Source organism: Hyposmocoma kahamanoa, unplaced genomic scaffold, assembly GCF_003589595.1.
Source record: "Hyposmocoma kahamanoa isolate Upper Pololo Valley unplaced genomic scaffold, ASM358959v1 95, whole genome shotgun sequence".
Classification (NCBI taxonomy): domain Eukaryota; kingdom Metazoa; phylum Arthropoda; class Insecta; order Lepidoptera; family Cosmopterigidae; genus Hyposmocoma; species Hyposmocoma kahamanoa.
The window spans coordinates 5,500,968-5,522,931 of NW_020654972.1; the positions used below are offsets into that span (position 1 = coordinate 5,500,968).

Consider the following 21,964-nt stretch of genomic DNA (forward strand, 5'->3'; position numbering starts at 1 on the left):
TGTGGCGTCATTTTAGAAATTGGTTGTCTACATCACGATGGATTTAACTGGAAAACATTTTCGTAGTATGATTTTCTACGAATTTAAGTGTAAATTAACAGCTTACCGGAGCTTACCTCGTCTTCAAACTGCTTTTGGCGATGAAGCACCATGCAAGACGACTATTTATAGCTGATTTGCAGAATTCAAACGCGGTCATGTGAATCTTAGTTACGAATTTCGTGATGGTCGCCCGTCCACTGCTGTGAACAACAAAAACATCGATGCCTTGCGCCGTATGATCAAAACAGACAGGCATGGACATACCATGAGATTCGGGCATCATTAGGCATAGGCATGAGTGAAATACAATCAATACTACACAAATATTTGGGTGTAAAAAGCTGTGCTCTCGGTGGATCCACACAATTTGACTGAGGCTCAAAATACGGATCGCGTCACTTGGTGCAATGCCATGCTTACCAGATTCAACGAAAGGGCGTCACATTTGATGTGGGACATAGTAACAAGTGACGAAACATGAATTTATAGTTACGATCCTAAATCAAAGCAGCAATGGAGCGTATGGGTCTTTCGAAATGAACCGAAACCAACCAAAGTGGCGCGCGTGCAAGAGCCTCTAAGCGGATGATTGCTTCTTTTTTAATAAAACTGAACACGTGGCTACTGTTGCTTTGGAGAATCGTTGTACCGTGAATAGTGATTAGTACACGACCATTTGTTTGGCGGAAGTTATTGACAAACTCTGTAAAAATAACCGTAAACGTCGTATCATCTTGCACCACGATAATGCCAGTGCCAGACAGACAAATGAATTTTTGAAGGTAAACAACGTTGACTTTATGAGCCATCCCGCGTACAGTCCCGACCTGGCACCTTGTGACTTTTATTTATTTCCAAAAATTAAGAATCAGTTACGCGGTCAACGATTTTGATCACCTGAAGGGTGTCGAGAAGTATGAAAAATATGTTTCAGAGATTGTCACGGAGAAGTGGCATAAATGTTTTCAAAATTGGTTCATTCGAATGAAAAAGTGCATTAACGCTAACGGAGAATATTTCTGACCATTTATAGTATTTTTTCTTATTCGTTCCGGAAACTTACAGGGCGCCCCACGTATAAGGGCAGCGCGTAATCGATGCACGTCGCGTCCGACCGGCTAGTTTGGCAATCTTTGGGAGAGGCCTATGTTTAGCAGTGGACGTCTTCCGGCTGATATGATGATGATGATAATGATATGTATAATCACTAATAATGAATTCATGCATTATTATGATATTAGAGGATGAGGGAATGCATCCAATCGCGCGAGCGAGAGGGAAGGAGTGTGCGAATAGCGAAGGACGGAGAGATAATTATAATCTCCGTACAGAGTACTAAAAAGTGCGTGGAATTACATCTATTTGCCAAGTTTTATTTAAATCGGTTACCGGAAAGTGCGCTAAACCGGATGCATCCCCTAGTTTGCTACCCTTAGGAATATTTGCTTCAAATTGAAATGAGATCACTACTGAGGTACCCCCTTTCTTCCTTTGCTGACACAACCTCCCTAAACTTTGAAAGATAATAGCCCTTATTCCAATTATTTTCTAGAATCACGATATACTGCAGCGACCTTTCTTCCGTATTTCCGAAGCACTCGGAGTGTTCCCTGATAAGGACTTCGCCTGATTAGCAATGCTGTTGATATTACAATGCAGTTACTAAATATAATTGTATTTTAAAAGTATGTTAGGCTTTCACTGAGTGAAAAAGAAAACATCCACAACGCGTTGTGCTCTCTTTAAAACATCTATAACATGTTACTCGTGTTATGGCATTTAATTAAAATAGCCATAAAGTGATCATGATATTTGACAACTACGCGCTGTGGTTATTACCAAAGCCACGAATCGAATTTCATACTGGGGTTTCATTATCATTTCTTTTTGAGTTAATAACAATGCGTCCTGGCTATTTTAATTACTGCCATAAAACGAATAACTTGTTGTAGCTATTTCAACGAGACCACGACGCGTTGTGGAGGTTTTTTGGTTAAATTAGCGTTTTCGTTTAAGCCTAACATATATATTTTTTTTAAAAAAGGTAACGACTTCAAACTTTGTTTATATGTACATACATACATACAGACGTTAACATTTAGTTACCGGAGAGTACGCGAAACAGGATTCATCCCCTAGTATGCCACCCTTAGAGGTAGAATATTTTGTTCAAATTTTAATAGAACGAATACTGAGGTACAACTCTTTCAAACAAAAAAGAATCATCAAAATCGGTTCACAAATTAAAAAATTAATTTAAAAAAAGTTATCGCGTAACATACAAAAAAAAACAGTCGAATTAGGAACTTTCCCTTTTTTTGAAGTCGGTTAACAACGATTTTGAAGAAACAGGAGTAGGAAACCAGTTTCGTCAAAGCTCTGACTATTTTATTGTCCCACACATATGTATGTATTTAGACGTAGTACTTTATATTGCTTATTTTACATCAACATCTTACAAAGGTACAGTCTGCTAAAAAAATTCTGGTTGTCTCTAACATTTACAGATAACAAAACCGCCTTCAGTTAATACTATGGCGATTCTCACAAAGCTTGTTGATGCACTGACCCGAAAACGTCAAACAGAAAAACGTTCGCAGAATACTTAATTTACACCCTGTGTAAATATGATGAACCTTTCTTATTTACGCGTCGCGTGGTTACTCTATTTACAACTGGAGAAGTTTTCGGTTTCGAACCTTATTTGATCAAATTTGTTTGCGATTGTATGTTTTGTTTGCTAAAATTACTTCTTATATATTATGAATAAATGTAATAGGTTTTAAAGTTGCGTAGAGGAGATAAAAGAGAAATTCCATGATAATAAATCATCCTTCACGCCCCTAAGGAATGTTATTTAAATAGATTTATCATTTGCAAATTTTTAATTAATGATTTACCAATGAATTACCACCTTTATTTGCTACCACAGTACCATACACCTTAAAGCCACTTTGGAGAAATATACATTTTGGCATTGTGTATATTGACATACTCGTACATTTATTTGTTGCAATAATGAACACCATTTAAAATCCGTAAGGTACCTTTACCTTTGAATTGACCGATTGATTTAACATTTTATTTTATCTGAAATGTACTTCATTAAGGAAAGTAAGGTCTTATTCAAATTGTAAATTAACATAATATTCAGACTACATCCGTTTACGAGCACATGGTATGAAAAATATTCAATCATCAATACAAAGCAAAACATTGAAGTTAAAGTTAGGTTTATGCAATCAAATAAATAAAAATGTGAATTGGGAAAAAAACGATAAAACGTTAATACGGTAATTAATCGAGTAAAAGAAAGAGATAAATAAATAATTTGATGAAGGTATCTTTACAAAAATGTCGAGCTCGTTGATAAACGACGGCACATGTCTAGGAAATAGTGATGTGATATTTTGTACCTGTTAAAAGTACTTCGAAAAGACAACGTGTGCATTCTACTTTTACCAATAGCAGATATTAGGGTTTGCATTGATACCTATAGACTTTTGAATTTCATTTACCAGATAGAAGATAATAAATTCCATGAAGCATTCTAAGGGAAATATTCCCTTAAATTTTGAACTTATAGATAGACAGGAATGCAATAAATTGCTGTGAGTACATTGTTATGAATGAAAGAAAGAAATATCGAAGGCAGGTCAGAGATCGGCATGATATTTTCAGAAATTAATAAATTCCTCTTTCTTTCTCTCATAGATGAACAGAACCAAGGGTGGGTAAATTTTTTTTTATTAGGGGCCAGAAAAATAATATAAGAAATTTCATACGGGGCCAGGAATTGAATTAAAAAAAAAATAATTTCCGTATGAAATATTATTAATATAATTGTATGGTATTAGAAAAGTCTGGGTGTTTGTGGTACCGTCGTTATTTCCGATTTCCATAACCCAAGTGCTTTAGTTACAACGCAACGTATGTGATGTTGTCTAATATTTATTTATTATTTACAAATTTACGTCACTACAAATACACCGGAAAATAAATAACTAAGGTATATCTACGAAAGCCTGTCTTCAATCTCAAATACGAAAATACCCATTACTGCTAAACCTAATACAAATGAAAGCTTCTTCCGCCTTTCCTTGATCACTTCCCAGAAAAGGTACTGAACATCTAGAATATAGTCTAGACATACAAAAATAAAGCATATTACACTAACGATTTTATCCTTCGAAAGGAAAGTGTCGTATTGCAAATTAAAGTTAAAAAAGTGTACGATTTGCTTTAGCTTAGAGAACAAGTCGTGCGCCTAATGGCAAGCCACATGCTTGACTATGGCAGTTTCAGTGCAACTCAGAGTAAATTAAAAATTAAAGCGTAAAGATCTGAGGAGCACTCTCATTGTGCCCGTCACCTTGAGATATAAGTTCCTATGTGCATAAAATTTCGCCAGTACCCTTCAAAACCAGAACGCTATAGTGGCAGGGTGCGTACGCAGCAACGCGTTTGCTGCGCATTCGACAAATCTCTATCCTTACATAATTGCTTGGCGGCATAAATAGGTAAGTTGGAAGTACTTCCCTGGACAGAACTCTGTCACAATGAGCTTTATTCTGATAAACTTAAACATAATCTTGTTTATTTTAATCCCGACTCTAGCAGTTTATATTTGATTGTACATATTAGTTATGGATATAGTAGACAGGTTTTGAAAAGAATTAGCTATACATAGTTGACGAACACAACTAAGTGTAGATAACTTAGACCAAATAAAAATGGTGCAGGTAAAGTAAAATGTAAGGAGGTCAAAGAAAAAGATTTACAAAGGATAGAAAGCCGTTTACTACACCAACAAGTGCCTAAAAAGCTCTTACATCTAAGAGAGACATGAGTACTTATGTACCGACTTTACCGTCGGCCACTTGTACAAACTGTTTTGATCGCCATATCAATTACATAAGGTACAAATTCAACAAAGAATTTAACGTTTTTCATCTACATAATCTGCCTGTTAAAAATGTTCTTTTAGTAAATACATCATAAACCTTTCTAGTGATGTTTGCTCTCTTCTATTTATCCACCCACTTAAAACAAGTTGGGTGTGTCTCGTGTGACAAGAATCGGGGTCGACTAGTTGAACCGTTATCATGTTCGTACCAAGCCCACATCCGATTCGAGATAGTTTCACGTTGGAGAAGAATCTTTGTAATCCGTTTATTTGTAATGAAGATCAAGTGTCTTTTGATTAGTTTAGTAGATTAGTTTTGCACAGTTTTGAATTTTATTATCAGAGCTGTAGTAGCCCAGTGGGATAGCCGTTGTGTCTCAATGGAAAGATGATTTTAATTTCTAAGCCACGCTACACTTATAAATGTTTACTAGCTGCGAAGGAAAACAACAAAATTGCATGTTAAAGAGAAAGTTCAACATTTTGAATCTCAGTGACGTCATGAATTTATGATTTAATTTCTACATCACGTTACATCTGTAAATGTTTAGGTAGCAATACTTCTAAGTAACAGTGACGATGAAAACTTTTGAAGTTGAGCGTGTTGGACTATAGCTTAAGCCCTCTCCTTAAAGAGACTCGTGTCGAGATATAATTTTGATGACTTTAATATCTAATTTACGTTACATCTGTAAATGTTTAGGTTGCTATACCTCTCGGTGAAGGAAACCATCGTGATGAAACTTGTACGTCGAAAAACATTCTCAACTTTTGGAAAACGTGAGACGTCCAAAATAAGACTATGGTCAAAACTCTCCTTTGAGGAAGCCCGTGCCCAACATTCGAACATCGCCTTTGTCTTTTGTTAAAAATCTCACCTGAGAGAAAAGGAAAGTGAACATGTGAATGTAAATGTAACACGACTTAACGGTGCGTGTTTATTGTATGACTTTAAATATATCCAAATACTAGAACCATAATTATTTTAATTTTAAAATAAAGATTTACCTTTAGACTATTGATGCAACGGAACTGTCATGACAGAAACAGAAACGGAAACAGATATCAAAAGTAAATCTTGGCGGAAACGGAAACAGAAGTGGATGCGGAAACAGAACTTTATGCAAATAAAAAAAAAAGATCTCAACGAAATAATAATAACGTCGCATACACTCAACATAGCCCCGCGCACATAGACAACCACAAATTAAACCTAAACTCTCGAGAGAAATAAATGTGGGCCATACAAATATTTCTCCTGGCTTTGGAATCTAACCTGGGACCTCTGCGTGGCAGCCGTCATGGTAACCGTTCGGCCACGGAGGCATTTATATAATAGTTCTAAATAGAGCTTGTTTCTGGTTTCATAATTGCACTTGACTGCTGAAAACGCTCGCCGTACCACCAAGCTATACCAGCGCTGCCTGAGATCCATCGCGAACGTTAGAAACTTCCGATTAAAGTTCCATTATAAAAAGTTGCGGAAGCAGAGACGGAAACAGGTGAGAAAAAGCGTGCGGAACATTGCAGTAGCGGAAGCAGAGGCAGAGGTCTGTTGATCACTACTTTAGACTTTAGATTGTCTTATTGTGATTAGCGTAAGGGTGTAAAGCAGATGTCTACTCGTATGTCCGTGCAGTAAAACACAAAACAATTTGTTGCCGATGCTATATTTTATTAGCAAGAGGCTACTAATTGAAGTTTGCACGCAAAGTAGCCATTACCACGAAATTCCTAACAGTCATCACGCCTATTCCGGCCAGTCAGTTTCAGAAATAAAGATAAGTTTTAGTATTGTTAGACCCATTATCGAAAGAAAAGTGGGGTCACGTAGTGTAAGTATTAAGGGCAGTAAACCTCATTGTGAAAGAGTTCATCCAGGGAAGTACTGCCACCACATCTACTTCTGCCGCAGTGATGTGAGCATTATGACGTTCCGGCTTTGAAGGACAAAGGTCCTTGTGAAACTACAGGCACATAGGACTTGTTAACTTTATATCTCAAGATGACGGACACAGTGGTAGAGCCTTTAGATCTTTGCGAATTAAAGTGGTACTACAGTAACAAAAATTATCACATCAAACGAGCCTAAGCACGTTTACGCACTGCAGTGCGGATTCAAAACAAATATTACAATGTTTGTTCCGAATCCGACACTATATAAGTCTAGAAAACTCGGACCCACTTCGGATGTCGCTTTTGCACTAAATACGAATCCGATAAAATACGAATATCGCTTGTACACCTAGGTGTAAGTAAAATGATCCCTGTGATGTTGGGACCGTCATTTCTCGGATTCGGAACCGATACGAAAGACGTCTTTCACTATCATTCGCATTTTCATTCGTATCGTTCAATCATTCATTCTCATTTTAGCAAAATAATGGAAAATTATTATTGGTTCAGCAAACACAGTTTTTTCTTGTTATGATTTGTTATGTAATGGGTATAGTGGAAGTGTACGTATTTTTTTATTGCACGTAATAACGTAAACGTATACATAGGATGTTTGGTGACCTCCTTATCCAACGGTTTGTTCTGCAGGTGGTCGATGAGGTGGTTTGATACTTGGTAGGACCGATTTGAAAAATGATCTTTTCTAAATTGGTCTGGGTGTTCTTGGTTGTTCTCTGGGGTGAATTTCGGTGCTTTGGGAACCATAGGATACGGAATTCTCTAGGTTGAAACTTAGTAAATTAGCCAGTCTATGAGTATGATTTCCTTGAAGCTTATATAAATAATACTCGGCATATTTCTCTGGTGGCGACAATTATCCAGTTTGAAGTAATTATAATAAAATGGCAGAAGATTTTAAAGTAGAAACGTTTATCGAGAGCCGCGTCGTCTTTAGAGTCTATGCACACAGTCTATTTTATACGCGTTGACAACGCGCGTTATGCGCGCCGCAGACGCGCTGCAGTGACTCCATTGAAACGCGCGCAAACATCGCGTTGCAGGCAAGAAGCATATATACTTTACTGGAATTTACACTTAGAATTTCATGTACTTGCTTCATTTCAAAATTTGACTGAAATGAAGACACAAAACTAAAATTAAAAGTATCTCTTATCAAAATGCACGATACATGCAGGCGATGACGCGCGCTTATGGCGCGTAAACGCACGTCGTCAGCGGGTAGAAAATACGCCGTGTGCATAGGGTCTTATTTCTTAAATTTCTTCGTGAGAAACTGTTGTATGTTGCACGTCAAGAGCACATCAAGCTTTGAGACACTTTGGACTTGGAAACGTTCTTATCTTAAGCAGCACATATTTGAATTTAAATTTTAAATGAGGAGTCTAACGTGATCTTGTCCTTGTGCAAGCCTCAGTCTTAAGGCCACAAGTACAATAAATAAACATGCACTACACTGAAAAATAATGTGATTGAAGTAAATAGATATTGTATAAGGTGATCGTTATATAACTTGTAACAAGTTCTGAGTCTTATCAAGCACAATGATGGCAGCAACAGTTGTAATTATTGCATTTATTCATTGAATTTAATTATGTTGTAATTGATTCCGTTGAGTATTTGGATAGGCGAACTTGATTAAATACAATATTTTTCATTGCACTTTATCCTCCCCGCACAACGTACCATTCCTTTCCACTACGTATCGAGTGTATAACCAGAAATAGAGACGAAATAAGGGCCATTCACCCTGGTAACTCATCGCGCAAATGGCCCTTATATCACTTTTAAATATCAACTCTGGTTTGCACTGAAATCACAAATTAGAAAGCCGAAATAGTACAGCTCCAACAACTGACCTGTGTGTACGGCTCCGTGTATTCCAAAAATATTCTGTATTTATTGTAATGGGGCTGTTCCATTTGTGGTGTGGGAAAAACAGCAAAATATCTAATTACAAAATAAACGGAATCACATTTCATTGGTAATTAAATATGTAATTTTTCAACTTCTGTCCTTTATAGCAAAGCTCAAGTTAAACTGGTCGATTTGAAGTGGAACAATTGACGACACCCGTCAGTTGTTTCGAATTCGGGCTAGCCAATCCGAGCGCAATTGTCACCGTAATGATTCGGCAGAATAGTTTTCAAACAAATTAAATGACATTTCGACTCTGTGTCTGGTTATATATACTTGATGCCAGTACGTCTGGTGCACCCTGGGCAACAATCGACAAGTACCGATTGACCAATCTTTTCACGCGTGCTGGCCTTCGTAGTCACCGTTTCACTACCTGCCGCATTCCATCGCGTACTAAAAGGTTCGGTGGCTCCTTTCTCTGCCGCACGGTTGACAAATGGAACTCCCTTCCGGCACATGTCTTCCCTCTCTCTTATGATATGGGGTCCTTCAAACGAGGCGTGAAGAGGCATATTGTAGGCAGGCAGGGTGGAGGTGGCTAGTGCAGTGAGGGTTTCATCGCTGCACTAGGTTCCTTCGCGTTTGGATACCACTCTCCACTTAACGTCAGGTGGAGTGGAGTCATTTGCCTGTCATGTATAAAAAAAAAAAAACCTTGGCAAGCACTACAGTGTATGCCATCGATACGTTAAGAAGAAGAATTGTAAACTTATGAATACGATCCTTTCCTCGAATGATAAAGTCATTAGTGTATTACGTCTTATTTTAATATATTTAGATTAGATTCTCGTTAAAGATGTTTTTCGTAATGGCGGCCGCCCATCAGTGTTCCGGTTAATACCCTTTTTTAATTTATTTTTACTTCGATAAAGTCTGTGTGAAATAGTAACACTTCACATGGCTTTGGTTGGTTCCGAATAACAGTGAAAGCGTTGAATAAATCACTTTGGAAAAAATACATAGTAAAATTGAAGATATACACTGATTAGTATACGGTGTGAAAACACGATTCCTAAAAATTTTCACAATAGAAAAAAAAACTTACCTCGAAATTTTAAAATTTTACAAGAAAACCGCTGTATTCAATAGGTACTTTACATATATCAATGTTTTTTTTTAAATCAACTAAATAAAACACGTATACTATAATAAAATAAATAAATAACGCGCGCACACACATAGCCCCGGGTAAAATGCCTCCGTGGCCGAACGGTTACCATGATGGACTGCCATGCAAGACGTCCCGGGTTCGATTCCCGTGTTGGGAGAAATATTTGTAGGGCCTACATTTATTTCTCGCGTGAGTTAGGGTGTAATTTGTGGTTGTCGATGTGGGGTTCCATGGCACCCACGATACAGGATTTGCCTGGTACGGGGCTATGAGTGTGTACTGAACTGTACTAAACTGTGTTCCCCTTCCAAGGGAATAATTTTAATTCGAGCTAAGGTAGTATCCTATCTTAAGTAAAATCTGCGTAATTGACATATTTCAATTTAAAAAAAATAATTTGGTGCCACTATCTCGAAAGTTATCAAAATACAAATGCCAAGGGCAGTGTAAGACAGAATGCAAGAAAGAAGACGGTTTTAGCGTTGTTTATATTAGGTTATATTTTGCACGAAATTTACTTCGAATACGCCTATAGACCTATGTAAACCATAAAGCAGAGTGTAGGTTACTTAAAATTGAAATAATTTCTTTATAACGTATAATAAACATTCCTGGATTTAGAAATTAAGTCGTAATCAAAGTTAGGGGTGGGACATGCGCCATGGGATTACACTCTGTACTTTAAACCGTCTGCCGCTGTGCAATAGAGTAGAATTTAAATCTTAGGTGTACAAGGAGACGTGTCATTGTTCTTATACTGGCAAACTGGCTTAAAAATAGAACAAAATTATAACAGACGCTGAATGAGCTGCTATCAGGATTTCTTCTCAATGACTCGATGAATTCTGAAGTATAGATACATTATTATCTGCGATTTTATCTCAAATATAATAAAGTTGCACATACAAACAAAAAGCAACAGTCATCGTCTCAAGAAAAGTGTGACTCAATTGAAAAGGCAAAGAGTTACTCGAGAAACATTATTACTCTAGAAACTCACTTGAAAATCGCAACATATCGTTTAGGAACGAATCTGTACTCAAGTGTTCTTAATTTATTTTATTGCATGATCACGCAGATCGTTACTTCAAAGTATTCTACTGCAAATTTCCAACCACTATCTACACTAAATAACACTTATGACGTTTAATACATATATTGCATAACACGTCTAGTATGTTAGTACAGGGAGGATATTAAATAACGTACATCGAGGTAATGTTTTTCAATCCGTATTATAGTATTGCACATTCAATGCACTAAGATACCTAACTCCCTAACCAATAGTATTTGGTTTTTACTAGACCAGTTTGAAGAAAAGTGTTAAACACACTTAACCTTTAACTAGTGACTCGTAAAATGCGTGGTAAGACTTCCTTATAACATCATCAATGAATGACGTTTTAAGAAACGTTTTATTTAACTACCTTTGTGGCCGAACGGTTACCATGCTGGACTGCCACGCAGAGGAATGTATATGGCCTACATTTATTTCTCTCGTGAGTTTGGGTGTAATTTGTGGTTGTTTATGTGTGTCCATGGCACCCACGATACAGGATTTCCCTAGTGCGGGGCTATGCGTGTGCGCGCTTTATAATGTTATTATTATTATTATTTAGACCAATTCGATTTTTAATTACATTACGCAAATACCAATTTCAACCAAAAATGCTGGAATTCCTTTGCACTTTTCTGTAGAATGCGTAAAAAGGCTCTCAGAACCAAAAGGCCGGCTAAGGATCAGGTATCTTAAGATATCGACTGTACGGACATACTTCTGTTTTTGCTCTATCTTTATAATTACTTAAGCTTCAAGGGAATACAAAAACGAGCGAAAGAACCATGGAGTACTTTGAACCAATCAATCAAAAATCATCTTTGTTTATTTCCCATAACAGATGGTGTTTGTTATTAATCGGGTGCCCACAGTGTGTAACCAAAATTCTTTCATCTTCACCAAATATTCTGGCACAGGGTCAAATTGACAAGGTCGTGGCTACACTGAGCAATGAAATAAACTTTATTCTGCACTAAAAATTGTTATAGCTTCCTAGAGTGTGTTAAACAGTGATTCACAATTTTAATGCAAAGAATGACAAATTAACCTTGACCTTTACCACTTTTTTTAATGTTACCAAGTAACGGGACGAACAAGTCATGCGCCTGGTGGTAAGCGACACGCCTGTCCATAAATGTTGCATTGCCATTCAGAGTTAAATTACAAAGATTTAAGGAGCAGTGCCACTGCGCCCGTCACCCTGATATATAAGTTGATAAGTCCCATGTGCCCGTTCTTTGTTAAATTTCACCAGCACCCTTCAAAACCTTCACGACCGCCTTAGAAAGAAAACCTCGCATATGCGTTTTCGTATAGTTCGTTTCTACTGATTTTTGTTGGAAAAAAACTTATAAAACTTCTTGCTCAAATATATTATTAACATAATATAGTAAATAATATGCTCACTGCAAACATTATTGCGTTTACTACATTTTACACCATATTTTTATGTTAGTCCTGAAAAATTACATAGAAATCACATACGAGATATTCACTCTATGACGACGATAACTACAATGGCGCATCAATTTCAGGGTTCGTAAATAACTGGTGAGTTTTACACTTTCTTTTTTCGAATTACGAAATTACGAACAATTTGATTTTTTGTTACGTTCCCAGGGGTATACAAAATTGGGAATTTATGTCCAATTTGAAACGTCTAAGTTGTGGACAATTTTTCATTTTATTATCTCCAAAATAAACAAAATATAAATGTGGCTTTACGAACGTTAAGCTTTAGATATGGGAGATAAGCGTCCAAATTAGGTGAATTCTGTGCTTTGCCGAGAAAGGGAGCCGGGAGTATTACACTCTAGGCTCCCTTTCTTCGAAATATAAAGGCAGTAAAGGAAAATGTAACTCCTTGACAAAATAAAAAAGAAAAAGGAACTTTTACTGTGTGCTTAAACCTACAAATAGGAAGTGAAGAAATTTGGCAAAGTACTGTCGCGACTATTTTTGACACAATTTTATTTATTTATGATGCAAGCACGGTGTACTCTTAATGTCAAGTCCCGGTGGGTGTGAATTCACAAAAAGAAATCAATCTAAGTGTCTACGCGACTGTTCCGAATGATGGGCGCAGGTCCAAGGTGATTGTTTCAAGTTGGGATTAGTAACTTGCATCACTTTAATATAATTTGTAGAAGTAGAGCTACTTGCGCAAGAGTACGTCCAAGGTAGCGACGTGGGTGTTACAGCGTTCCAGTTTTGAAGGGTAATTTAATGGTGCTGGTGAAATGACAAGCACATGGGACTTGTCAACTTGTGTCTCACTTGTGTCACCTAATGGTTTGATCGCCTCTTAAACATAGGTTGTGGGTTCCAATTCGCGCTCACAACTCTTAGTTTCCTCGGAATTAATTAAAATTCACCATGAGCTTTTCGGTGAAGGAATACATCGTGAGGAAACCTGCATGTCGAAGAATGTTCACAACCCTCGGAAAATGGCTGAAGTCCCCAACCCGCATTGGATCTGCATGGCGAACTATGGCGGAAACCCTGGCTGGAAGAAGTGACCCTTGCCCAGCAACGGAACGTATAAATAAGTTGATGATGATAATGTGTCGCTTACCATTTTACGCGCACAACTTTGTCGAACGTTATTATTATTATTTGTAATTATATTATTTAAATTTAATATTTGTAAGTTGGAATCCAAACAGGTAAATTGCAATGGAAAAGAAAGTGTACCCCCGGCAAAGCGAAAAAAAGGTGGACGCTTGAATCCCAAGACGAATGTCATCAACATTTTCTCGAGAAAATATACGCAATGTTATTAAAGCTACTTCATTTCAAATATAGAACGGTCAGTCTTGATCTGCGCGGCGCGCGCGCTCTTCGCGTCCCATATCAACGTGAAAATTTCAAAACATTTTTTTTAAAATCTGAATAAAATAAAACTTGAATAGATTATTTTAAAAATAAAAGTGAATAATAATATTTAATGAACTCAAAAGAAGTATCGTTTTTAAAGTTTGTAAGACAATATTTTAAAAATCACAGCAGAAGTATGAACAAGCATGTTACGCTTTCACAGCAAAATCGTTAACAGATCAGACCACCATCAATAATTGTGACTAACCGTGCAAAAAGTAAACAAAATCTCCTAACGGTTGACAAGACAAGATGCGTTTTAACCATAGATTTAGTATATGGTTTTAACACTTAAGTGGTGGCGCTGGTGTCGTCTTTTGAAGTCAATATTGGTGTTATCAGTGGAGAAAATTAGTTTTATTTGTTCAGCTCTAACTTGTCAATACTTACAGTTACTGTTCTACTTCATTGATGTTTTAGTATAATAATCAAGTCGATTTAATGTATCAGAACATATGTATAGGTATTTCGTGAAAACCTAGATTACGGATTATCCTAAACGAATCGTGTGGGATGTTGTTTACAAGTCTCTACTGCTGTTCAGTACGAGACGCCGAAGACAAAGGCATGTGCTTAAGTTGTTTTCTATTGTGTTTCATTTCAAACTTTGACTAAATGAATATAAAAACTTTTTAACGGTTTAGGAAAATTCGTTATCAATTATAAGTACAGTTATATAATAACGATGTGTATACAAATGCCACTATCGACAATCTACATCAAAAAATTACCTGAAAAGATAAACATAAATATAAAAAACACTTAATTTTTTTATAACCACGAACTAAATAATTAAGAAAGAAAGAGACAACAAATCAAATCAAAAGAACATAAATTAGACAATAACCAAAGAAGAGTACAATAGATACACTTCTTATGCACATGCATACAGTACGTCGTTATTTGCGTAATGTGTCAAAGTGACGTTTGGTTATTTCCCGCCAAATTGTGTCTATGTGATATCGGATAAAGTTTTATTACTCTCAAATAGGTTACCGTATTATCTAAATACAAAACAAAAACGATAAATAAGCAATTTTTTTAAATAGGTTGTAATTGGAACAAGTTTTCGAATATAACAGTAACTAACAAAATTAAAATTGCTAATACGTACGTCAAAAGAAGACACGAGATTGTGTTTTCTTACGAAAAGTACAGAGAGGTACCTAAGTTTGCCATACGTCTATCTCTATAGCTATGAACGTGGTGCGAAAGTGCAATGACCGGTTTAGTTTTGTTTCACGACATTCGCCTTTTGGATTGTTGTGTCTGGCCGTCCAGTCGTCTGACGTACATATTTACTACCCCGCATGCATTGATGTATTTATACGTATACTATTGAAAAATTCGATTTCAATGGTCTTACCGCACAATGTGAAATATGAGAAATTTTGATTGCTGATAAGATTTTGGTATATAACTCTAAATGCTTTTCTGAAAAAGTTTCGTTACTTCTTTTCTTTAGCATATTTGAATGTAATCCAAAATATCGGATACATTTTTCTTCATAAAGCCATTACCACAAATAGATAAATAGTTTAAAATTAGATAAAGCGTTGAGAGGCAAATATTTTTCATTTTATTTTTTTAGTAAAAACCCACATCACTCGCATTTCACCACCTGTCTCTCTGCCGGCAAGAATTTTGATACCCAAAAATTTCAAAACATTTTTTAAACTTGTCCAAAACAGTATAGGATCTGCCTGAACATTTGATACTTTCATTTAACATTTTAATAAAGTACATTCCTGCCAATAATGGTGTATATTTAATATCCCAGCTATCTTACAAATGGCACAATTAACAGATCGCTACGCTGAAATCAAATCCCTGTCAGACGCCCACTCACTATCTGACGTGTTCCATCATTCATAGAACAGACACTGAGCACAGCATACATTTTTAATCTAATGAACTAGAATCTGAGTTATTCAACTGGTAACAGCAATAATCGGGTAACAATGGAGTGCGGACGGCTCAAGAATGGACTGAGATGGAGCGCTTGTTCCTCCGCTTCCTCCAATTTAACTGCAGTGTTGATTAGAGACTCATTTAGTGACGAACAGTGCGCAAATAGTGACAACTATTTAATAACTTTCCCTGACGACAATGACGCTGACTCAGCGTATAATGCCGAGGAACAGTCTGAACAAGAACCAGAGAACGTAAACGATGCTAAACTTCCTGATCGCTATTACGAAAACCCTCTTTTCGTCTCAGCGGCGGAAGTTTTAAAAGGCGAGATAAGTGATGGTAGAGACTCTGAGGAACTAATGAAGAGTAAAGCAAAAAACTTTGGAGATTATAAGTTTTGTGAGGCAGTTAACGACTTCGACATAGAGTTGGAGACAGGCGAGGCGGTGCCTATAGTGTACCTGTCGACGACGCGCGCCGCCCGGCTACAAAGGTCACTCAGACTCGCTGGCTACAAAAAGGTTTGCTTCAACTTAATTTTCTTGGAATTATTTTGTTCATTTCTCTTTTATGAACTTATTTATTTGAGTGTCTTTCACTGAACAAAAGTTCCTGACAGTTAATTAACAAAGCATTCAAAAATTCGTTTTTCTTTATCGTGCGTTTGCCGTAAACTGTTCTTTTGTTCGCAACGTGGTGACAAATTGGTATTTAAAAAAGTATTGAAATTTCTGACGAGGTAGTGTGCAGCTTTTTCAATTACCCCGCAATGTTGATTAATAATGGCGCGCTGTGTTCTCGTGTAGTTCGTTAATTACAGTTGTTAATATCCTGTAGCACTTGCACGGCGAATGTGCAAACTTTGAGCCACATTTGCGTCACTGAACTAAATTTGTGATGCAACCACGTTATTCGTGTGTAATGCTTGTTATGTTTCTAAACAGTAACACATCAAGTTCGTTGTATCTGAGAGAGATAACTGTTCATGTTGTTCACCTTAATTTCTCGGTATCCTCTGAAATTCGCAGTAATTTAAAAAATTGCGAATCAGTGCCAATATTGTCTGTGCCAAATTTCGTCACTCTGACTTATTGGAATTTCCGAGCATTGACATCGAAATTTACCTGACGTTTGTGAAAAGCTTACACTGGCTTCTTGACTGAGCTCATTCTTGAATACGTTTTGAACTTAAAAAGGTTAATCTTATTCCGTACATCAAATGTATTTTTGTATTTATCTGCTTTAAATAGTTCCCACCTTATTGTAGTTCATGCAGTTATCACATATATAATGTAAGCACTTCCATATGTAGACAAGCTCTTATGCTCAAAACCTCTAGTTGTCTAACTGGGAGGCATCCAATTACGCGCGTGAGTCGCCCCTTTGTTCTCGTGACACATAGTTATGACAAAAATGCAGAAACTTCCCGCTTTCTGCTCGTGTCATAGTAGAAGTTGTCGTACAGTGTTTGTAATAATTATTTATTGTGGACAATAGTGATCCATAAAAATATTAATACAGATTTAAAACTATATTAGACTGGGATTTTGTAATATAAATTGCTGCATCTTTTCTGCAATAGTTTTCAGGATTTATCCTATCTACCTGTAATGTAGCTGCTGATGACGAGATGCCAAAAATGTCTAATCGAAACAGATCGATGTTAGTACCTGTTAGTCGTGAAATTAGAGGTGTGTTTGTTTGGAAAATATTATCTCAATTAGTTATTAGTACCACACATTAGTACCAAAACCTACATGAAGTATTTGTTATAAGTATATCTACGAGTATGTCTCTCGTCTCTTGTTTATAAATGATATCAAATTCAAATGTCATATCGTACTACCACTGTGGAACAGTACAATCGTACAACACAACGTCGTTAGTTGCTTCATAACAATTCTAAAGCAAATAAAACGCGGCCCTGTATCCTGTGAATACGGCTGCGAACACGTCACTAATGAAACTGCTGCCTGTACGTTGCATTTAATTGTTTCTATTTCGCTTTAGACGTTGTTAACATCGGTTTTCCTAAAATGTGTTATTAATTTGAATATATCGATCAAAATTACATCTTCAACATTCACTTAAATGTTATTTTCATATTTGAAAAAGTGATACGAGTTGGTTGAAGTTAATATTTAGTGCGTGCCTAATTGTCCATAAGGGCTGTTTCCTATTCAAACATTTTTTTTATGTGATATTTTTAATATGATACCAAGTGACGAGACGAACAAGTCGTGCGCCTGGTAGTAAGCGACACGCCTGTCCATAACAGTTGCAGTTTCTATCAGAGCTTTGAATCACAAAGATCTGAGGGGAACTGCCACTGTGCTTGTTACTCTGAGACATTTCACCAGAACACTTATCCTTCAAAAACGGAACGCAGTGATGCTCATATTACTGCTTGGCGACATTAATGGGTAAGGTACTTCTCTAGACAAACTCTTTTACATGGAGCTCTACAGCTACTAAATGTAATATAACATATACATAGCTAGCTGTATTTATAAAATATATAAATACATCTAGATAGGTACTAAATCAATGCCAGGAAGCTGAAATAGCCATTTTTCTTGAACAGTTTAAAATTGAGCGTGCCATAAAAATAAAAGTGACAGAGCTAAAACCCGGCAACAACAAAAAAGCGCCTACTGACTTAAAACAAGAGCGAAGCCTTTAATTTGATTTCGAGTCACTTAAATTCGAAAGTCTCAGAAATATATTTTCGTTAGTCTTTCCTAACATTTGCTATTCTGAACAACTACATTCAGATTCGATGTATCGACGATCGATTACGAGATGAAAACTGTGGATAGTATGGAAATGTATTCTTGTGATCAAGGGTGAATGTCAGTAAAATAACGACGCAAATTTATGGAGCAAATGCGTATAGAAACGTGGGTAAAGTGTATATTGGCGCACATATATCAACTAGATCGAGAATGTCTTTAAAAAAAGACAGGTCGAAAGTATAAAGAATTCACAGGCCACGAAAAGACTGATGTGAGCGAAGAAAGCGAAATAGGTGTATCAAGAACGTATTAGGAGCAGGTAGAGGTAGTACTAATAATAGTAGGAGAGAGGTAATAAGAAACAGGAGTGACGTTATTTATATACTATCAAGAAAGTTGAAGGTTGATCAGTTTTAAAAAGTTATCTTGCGAGTGGAGATTGTAGCTAGCCCCGCCCCTTGTTTTATTAAAAAGATTCTATTTCTCTTTCATCCGCTATGTGTTGGAGACACAGTATAACATCATTACCAAACAAAGGTATCATCATATTAAAATACTTAACATCGTTCGAGAACTTTCGACTACGGTATTTGCATAGCATTGAACTTAGAAACAAAGTGCTTCGAAGTTGGTGTCATAAACCTTTCTACTCAAGCATGGCGCCAAATCATTAACCTAGTATACGTTACTACGACGTATGAACAGGAAACTATTAAAAGGATGATCAATTAAGCGTGTGAATAAATTTTACAATAATTTACCCAATTAACATTTGCCAGTATTGGAAATTCAAGTATGGATTTCAGTGACGGGAGTCCTCGTGATTTTTAGGTGACTGGTTAATTTTGTCACTACAACTTATCTGACCGCAGCAAAGGTGCCAAAGTTAAGTGAAAGGTTTTGTTCTAATCGTACCAGACTCCAGTTCCCCGTGGGTAATATCCGAGACTTCCGCGGAAAGAGTTATTGTACGTAACTGTACTTCATTTTCAGAAGGTGGCACAAAGGGAACGAACGGTGTAAGTTGTCTTTTTAAAAATTCATAAGGCGTAAGGCAATAATTAATGCTCTGGAAAACGAAAAAAAAAGAGATAGAGAGAAAATTCTAGTCTTATATAATGGCATGATCCAAGAACCGGCGAACGTTGCATGTAGTATCGAGGGACACCGCTTTCTGTATATGCATCAGAAACGAAGGCTGGCTAAGTGTCTGTATAGCCCTTTGTCACTAAATCTTATGTTCTTCTTAGTTTTGATTGGTTTTACCTGCTCGGGTTTATGCTTGTATTGAGTTTTGTATGAAATAAGAAAGCGACATTGCTGTAGAAGTTGGAGAGATCGTCTTATGCGCTTAATAGCAGAATCTGCGTCTCTGGTCTCATTTAGCTTGAGGTTGGACATATGCCTATTGAAACTATAAAATAATATATAATGTATAATAAATATATAGTATGTAAAATAATGTTGTGATATTCCTAGAATCCGCACCAAGCGTTTCGCTTCCACATTTATATGGCGAACGGCTATGGAGTGGAGTTCCCTGCCTGCGACTTGTTTCCTGAAAGTATAACTTCGACCTTTTCAAGGCGAGAGTGGGCATTATTTAGGTGTGCATGCTCCATCGACTTCATGGTCATTTTCTATCAGTGAGATGGAAGTCAAACGCGTATTTATTTTTCAATGAAAATAATAATGATAAAGATCTATGAGAAGCCTAGCCAGGGGCCTACCATAACCTTTCCAAAAACAATCTTATTTCAATGTAAGCATAAAGTAAGCTTATTGTAATATTACTCATTTTCGTACCATGACAAACCTATCAACCAAGTAATGTATTATTGCTAAAGTGACTGAAAGAACGAATGATTTCCCAAGTAGGAAAGAAATAACGCTATATGAACTGTATAATGCCATATCTTTCTTTTTTGATGTTCCGAATCGAGTTATCGTAGTATAATGTTAAGTTAAAGTACTTAATATTATTTACATTCAGATTATTTTAACGGCCAAAAAAAGAAAAGTATGCCATAATGAAATCTATTAAAATTACGTTGTTTTCAATTATTATTCCGCATTTTCACGAAGATAAATAAAATAAATAAAACAAGCTGAGTCTTGATAGTCACTTTGTGAATTCGAAATTATAGTCTAGTTGTCAACTGTTAGTTTAGCCAAGGAGCACATAGATGGCGCTGTCATAATTTTACGAAATAAACATCGCGTATTTTTATATTACGAGAAATTATTTTCTATGTGCTATTAAATAAAATATAAACAAAAGATTGAAGAGACATTTGTAAATAAATAAGTTCAACTTAACTTTTAATTATTACAAATCAATATTAAGACAATAAAACTAAAAATAATATTGTTTCCACTGCGTCCGAATAACTATTTTAAGATTTTAAATTTGACTTAAGAGCAATAATACTTTAATGTCAAAGTCACGTCATAGTACGAACTGAGTGAATGAATAGTCACAAAGCTGCCAAAACATCATAGATTTAACATTACAAATAAGCTTACTTTAAGCGCGTTATGGTTCGAAAAGTCAATGTAAGGTAAAAGTAATATTGTTTTAAGAGGTTGTGGTAGGCCCCCAGTTTTCTAGCAGTTTTAAGTTTTTCTTCTTAGTCCTGCCAGACGTCAGAGTCCAGCTAGACTAGTTTGGTGCTATAGGTGTTAAAAGGGGGTTTTGGAAACCCATTAACTTATAGCGATGTTTTGAGAAGGATGTATGTATTGGTCACGAAGAACAAGCTCGTGAAAAAGAAAAACCAAAATTCTCGGATAAGGCTAACCTTTGCAATTTGGTAAGAAGTTATTTACAAAATTGTCATTACAAAAATTTTATGAGATTTACATCTTTTAATTATCTGATAAATACCTAACTCTAACTTTGTGTTGAGGCTAATTAAAGAGAATTACTTCAGTAAAATGCGACCGCTATCCCGGATACAAAATATCTGATAACCCGCCAAGTTGTTGATCTTAATCACATTTCGTAAATTTATCGGTTAGGATTTTGTCTAAACTTTAAATATTTCGAATAATGGTCTTGTAAAGTTCCCTTTGAGTTCATAAAGCAAGTTGGTATCGCTATGATAACTCTTGTGAACATTAAACTCGTTATCATTGTTCAGAATTTTGTATCTTAGTTTATAATAAAGAAAATAAGTCATATAACATACGAGCCATTTACGGAAGTTTCACGAGGTTTTCTCAGCCTCGTTTGCTATCGTTACGCGTCATGTTTATTTATCATGATTTCACCAAAATAAAAGCTGTATTTCGGTGAATTGTTTCGACGTTATACGGAACATGAAATTCCTTTTAAAAATACCTTATGCTTATTACGTGTTACTCGAGTGTGTAAGCAGCTATACCACATATAATGGCTTCGATTCTAGCAAACATATTAATTTAAAAAAGATCAGTGCGTCTCTCTTCTTAATTTTAAGTAAGTAAAGGACAGAAATTTTCATTTT

The 21,964-nt window shown here is 36.2% G+C and overlaps 1 protein-coding gene across 3 annotated transcripts in view; it reads left to right on the forward strand.

Moving 5' to 3' along the window:
- Nucleotides 1-21,964, forward strand: part of LOC113238285 (apoptosis-stimulating of p53 protein 1) — a 468,812-nt gene that overhangs the window by 179,368 nt on the left and 267,480 nt on the right. The window contains exon 1 of one of the 3 annotated variants that reach the window (XM_026475120.1): nt 15,671-16,262. The exons of the other annotated variants lie outside the window; for them this stretch is intronic. Within the exon in view, the coding sequence (XP_026330905.1) occupies nt 15,789-16,262 (474 nt within the window). The 5' untranslated portion in view covers nt 15,671-15,788. Of the gene's footprint in view, nt 1-15,670; nt 16,263-21,964 lie in introns of those variants that run through there. 3 annotated transcript variants of the gene reach the window in all.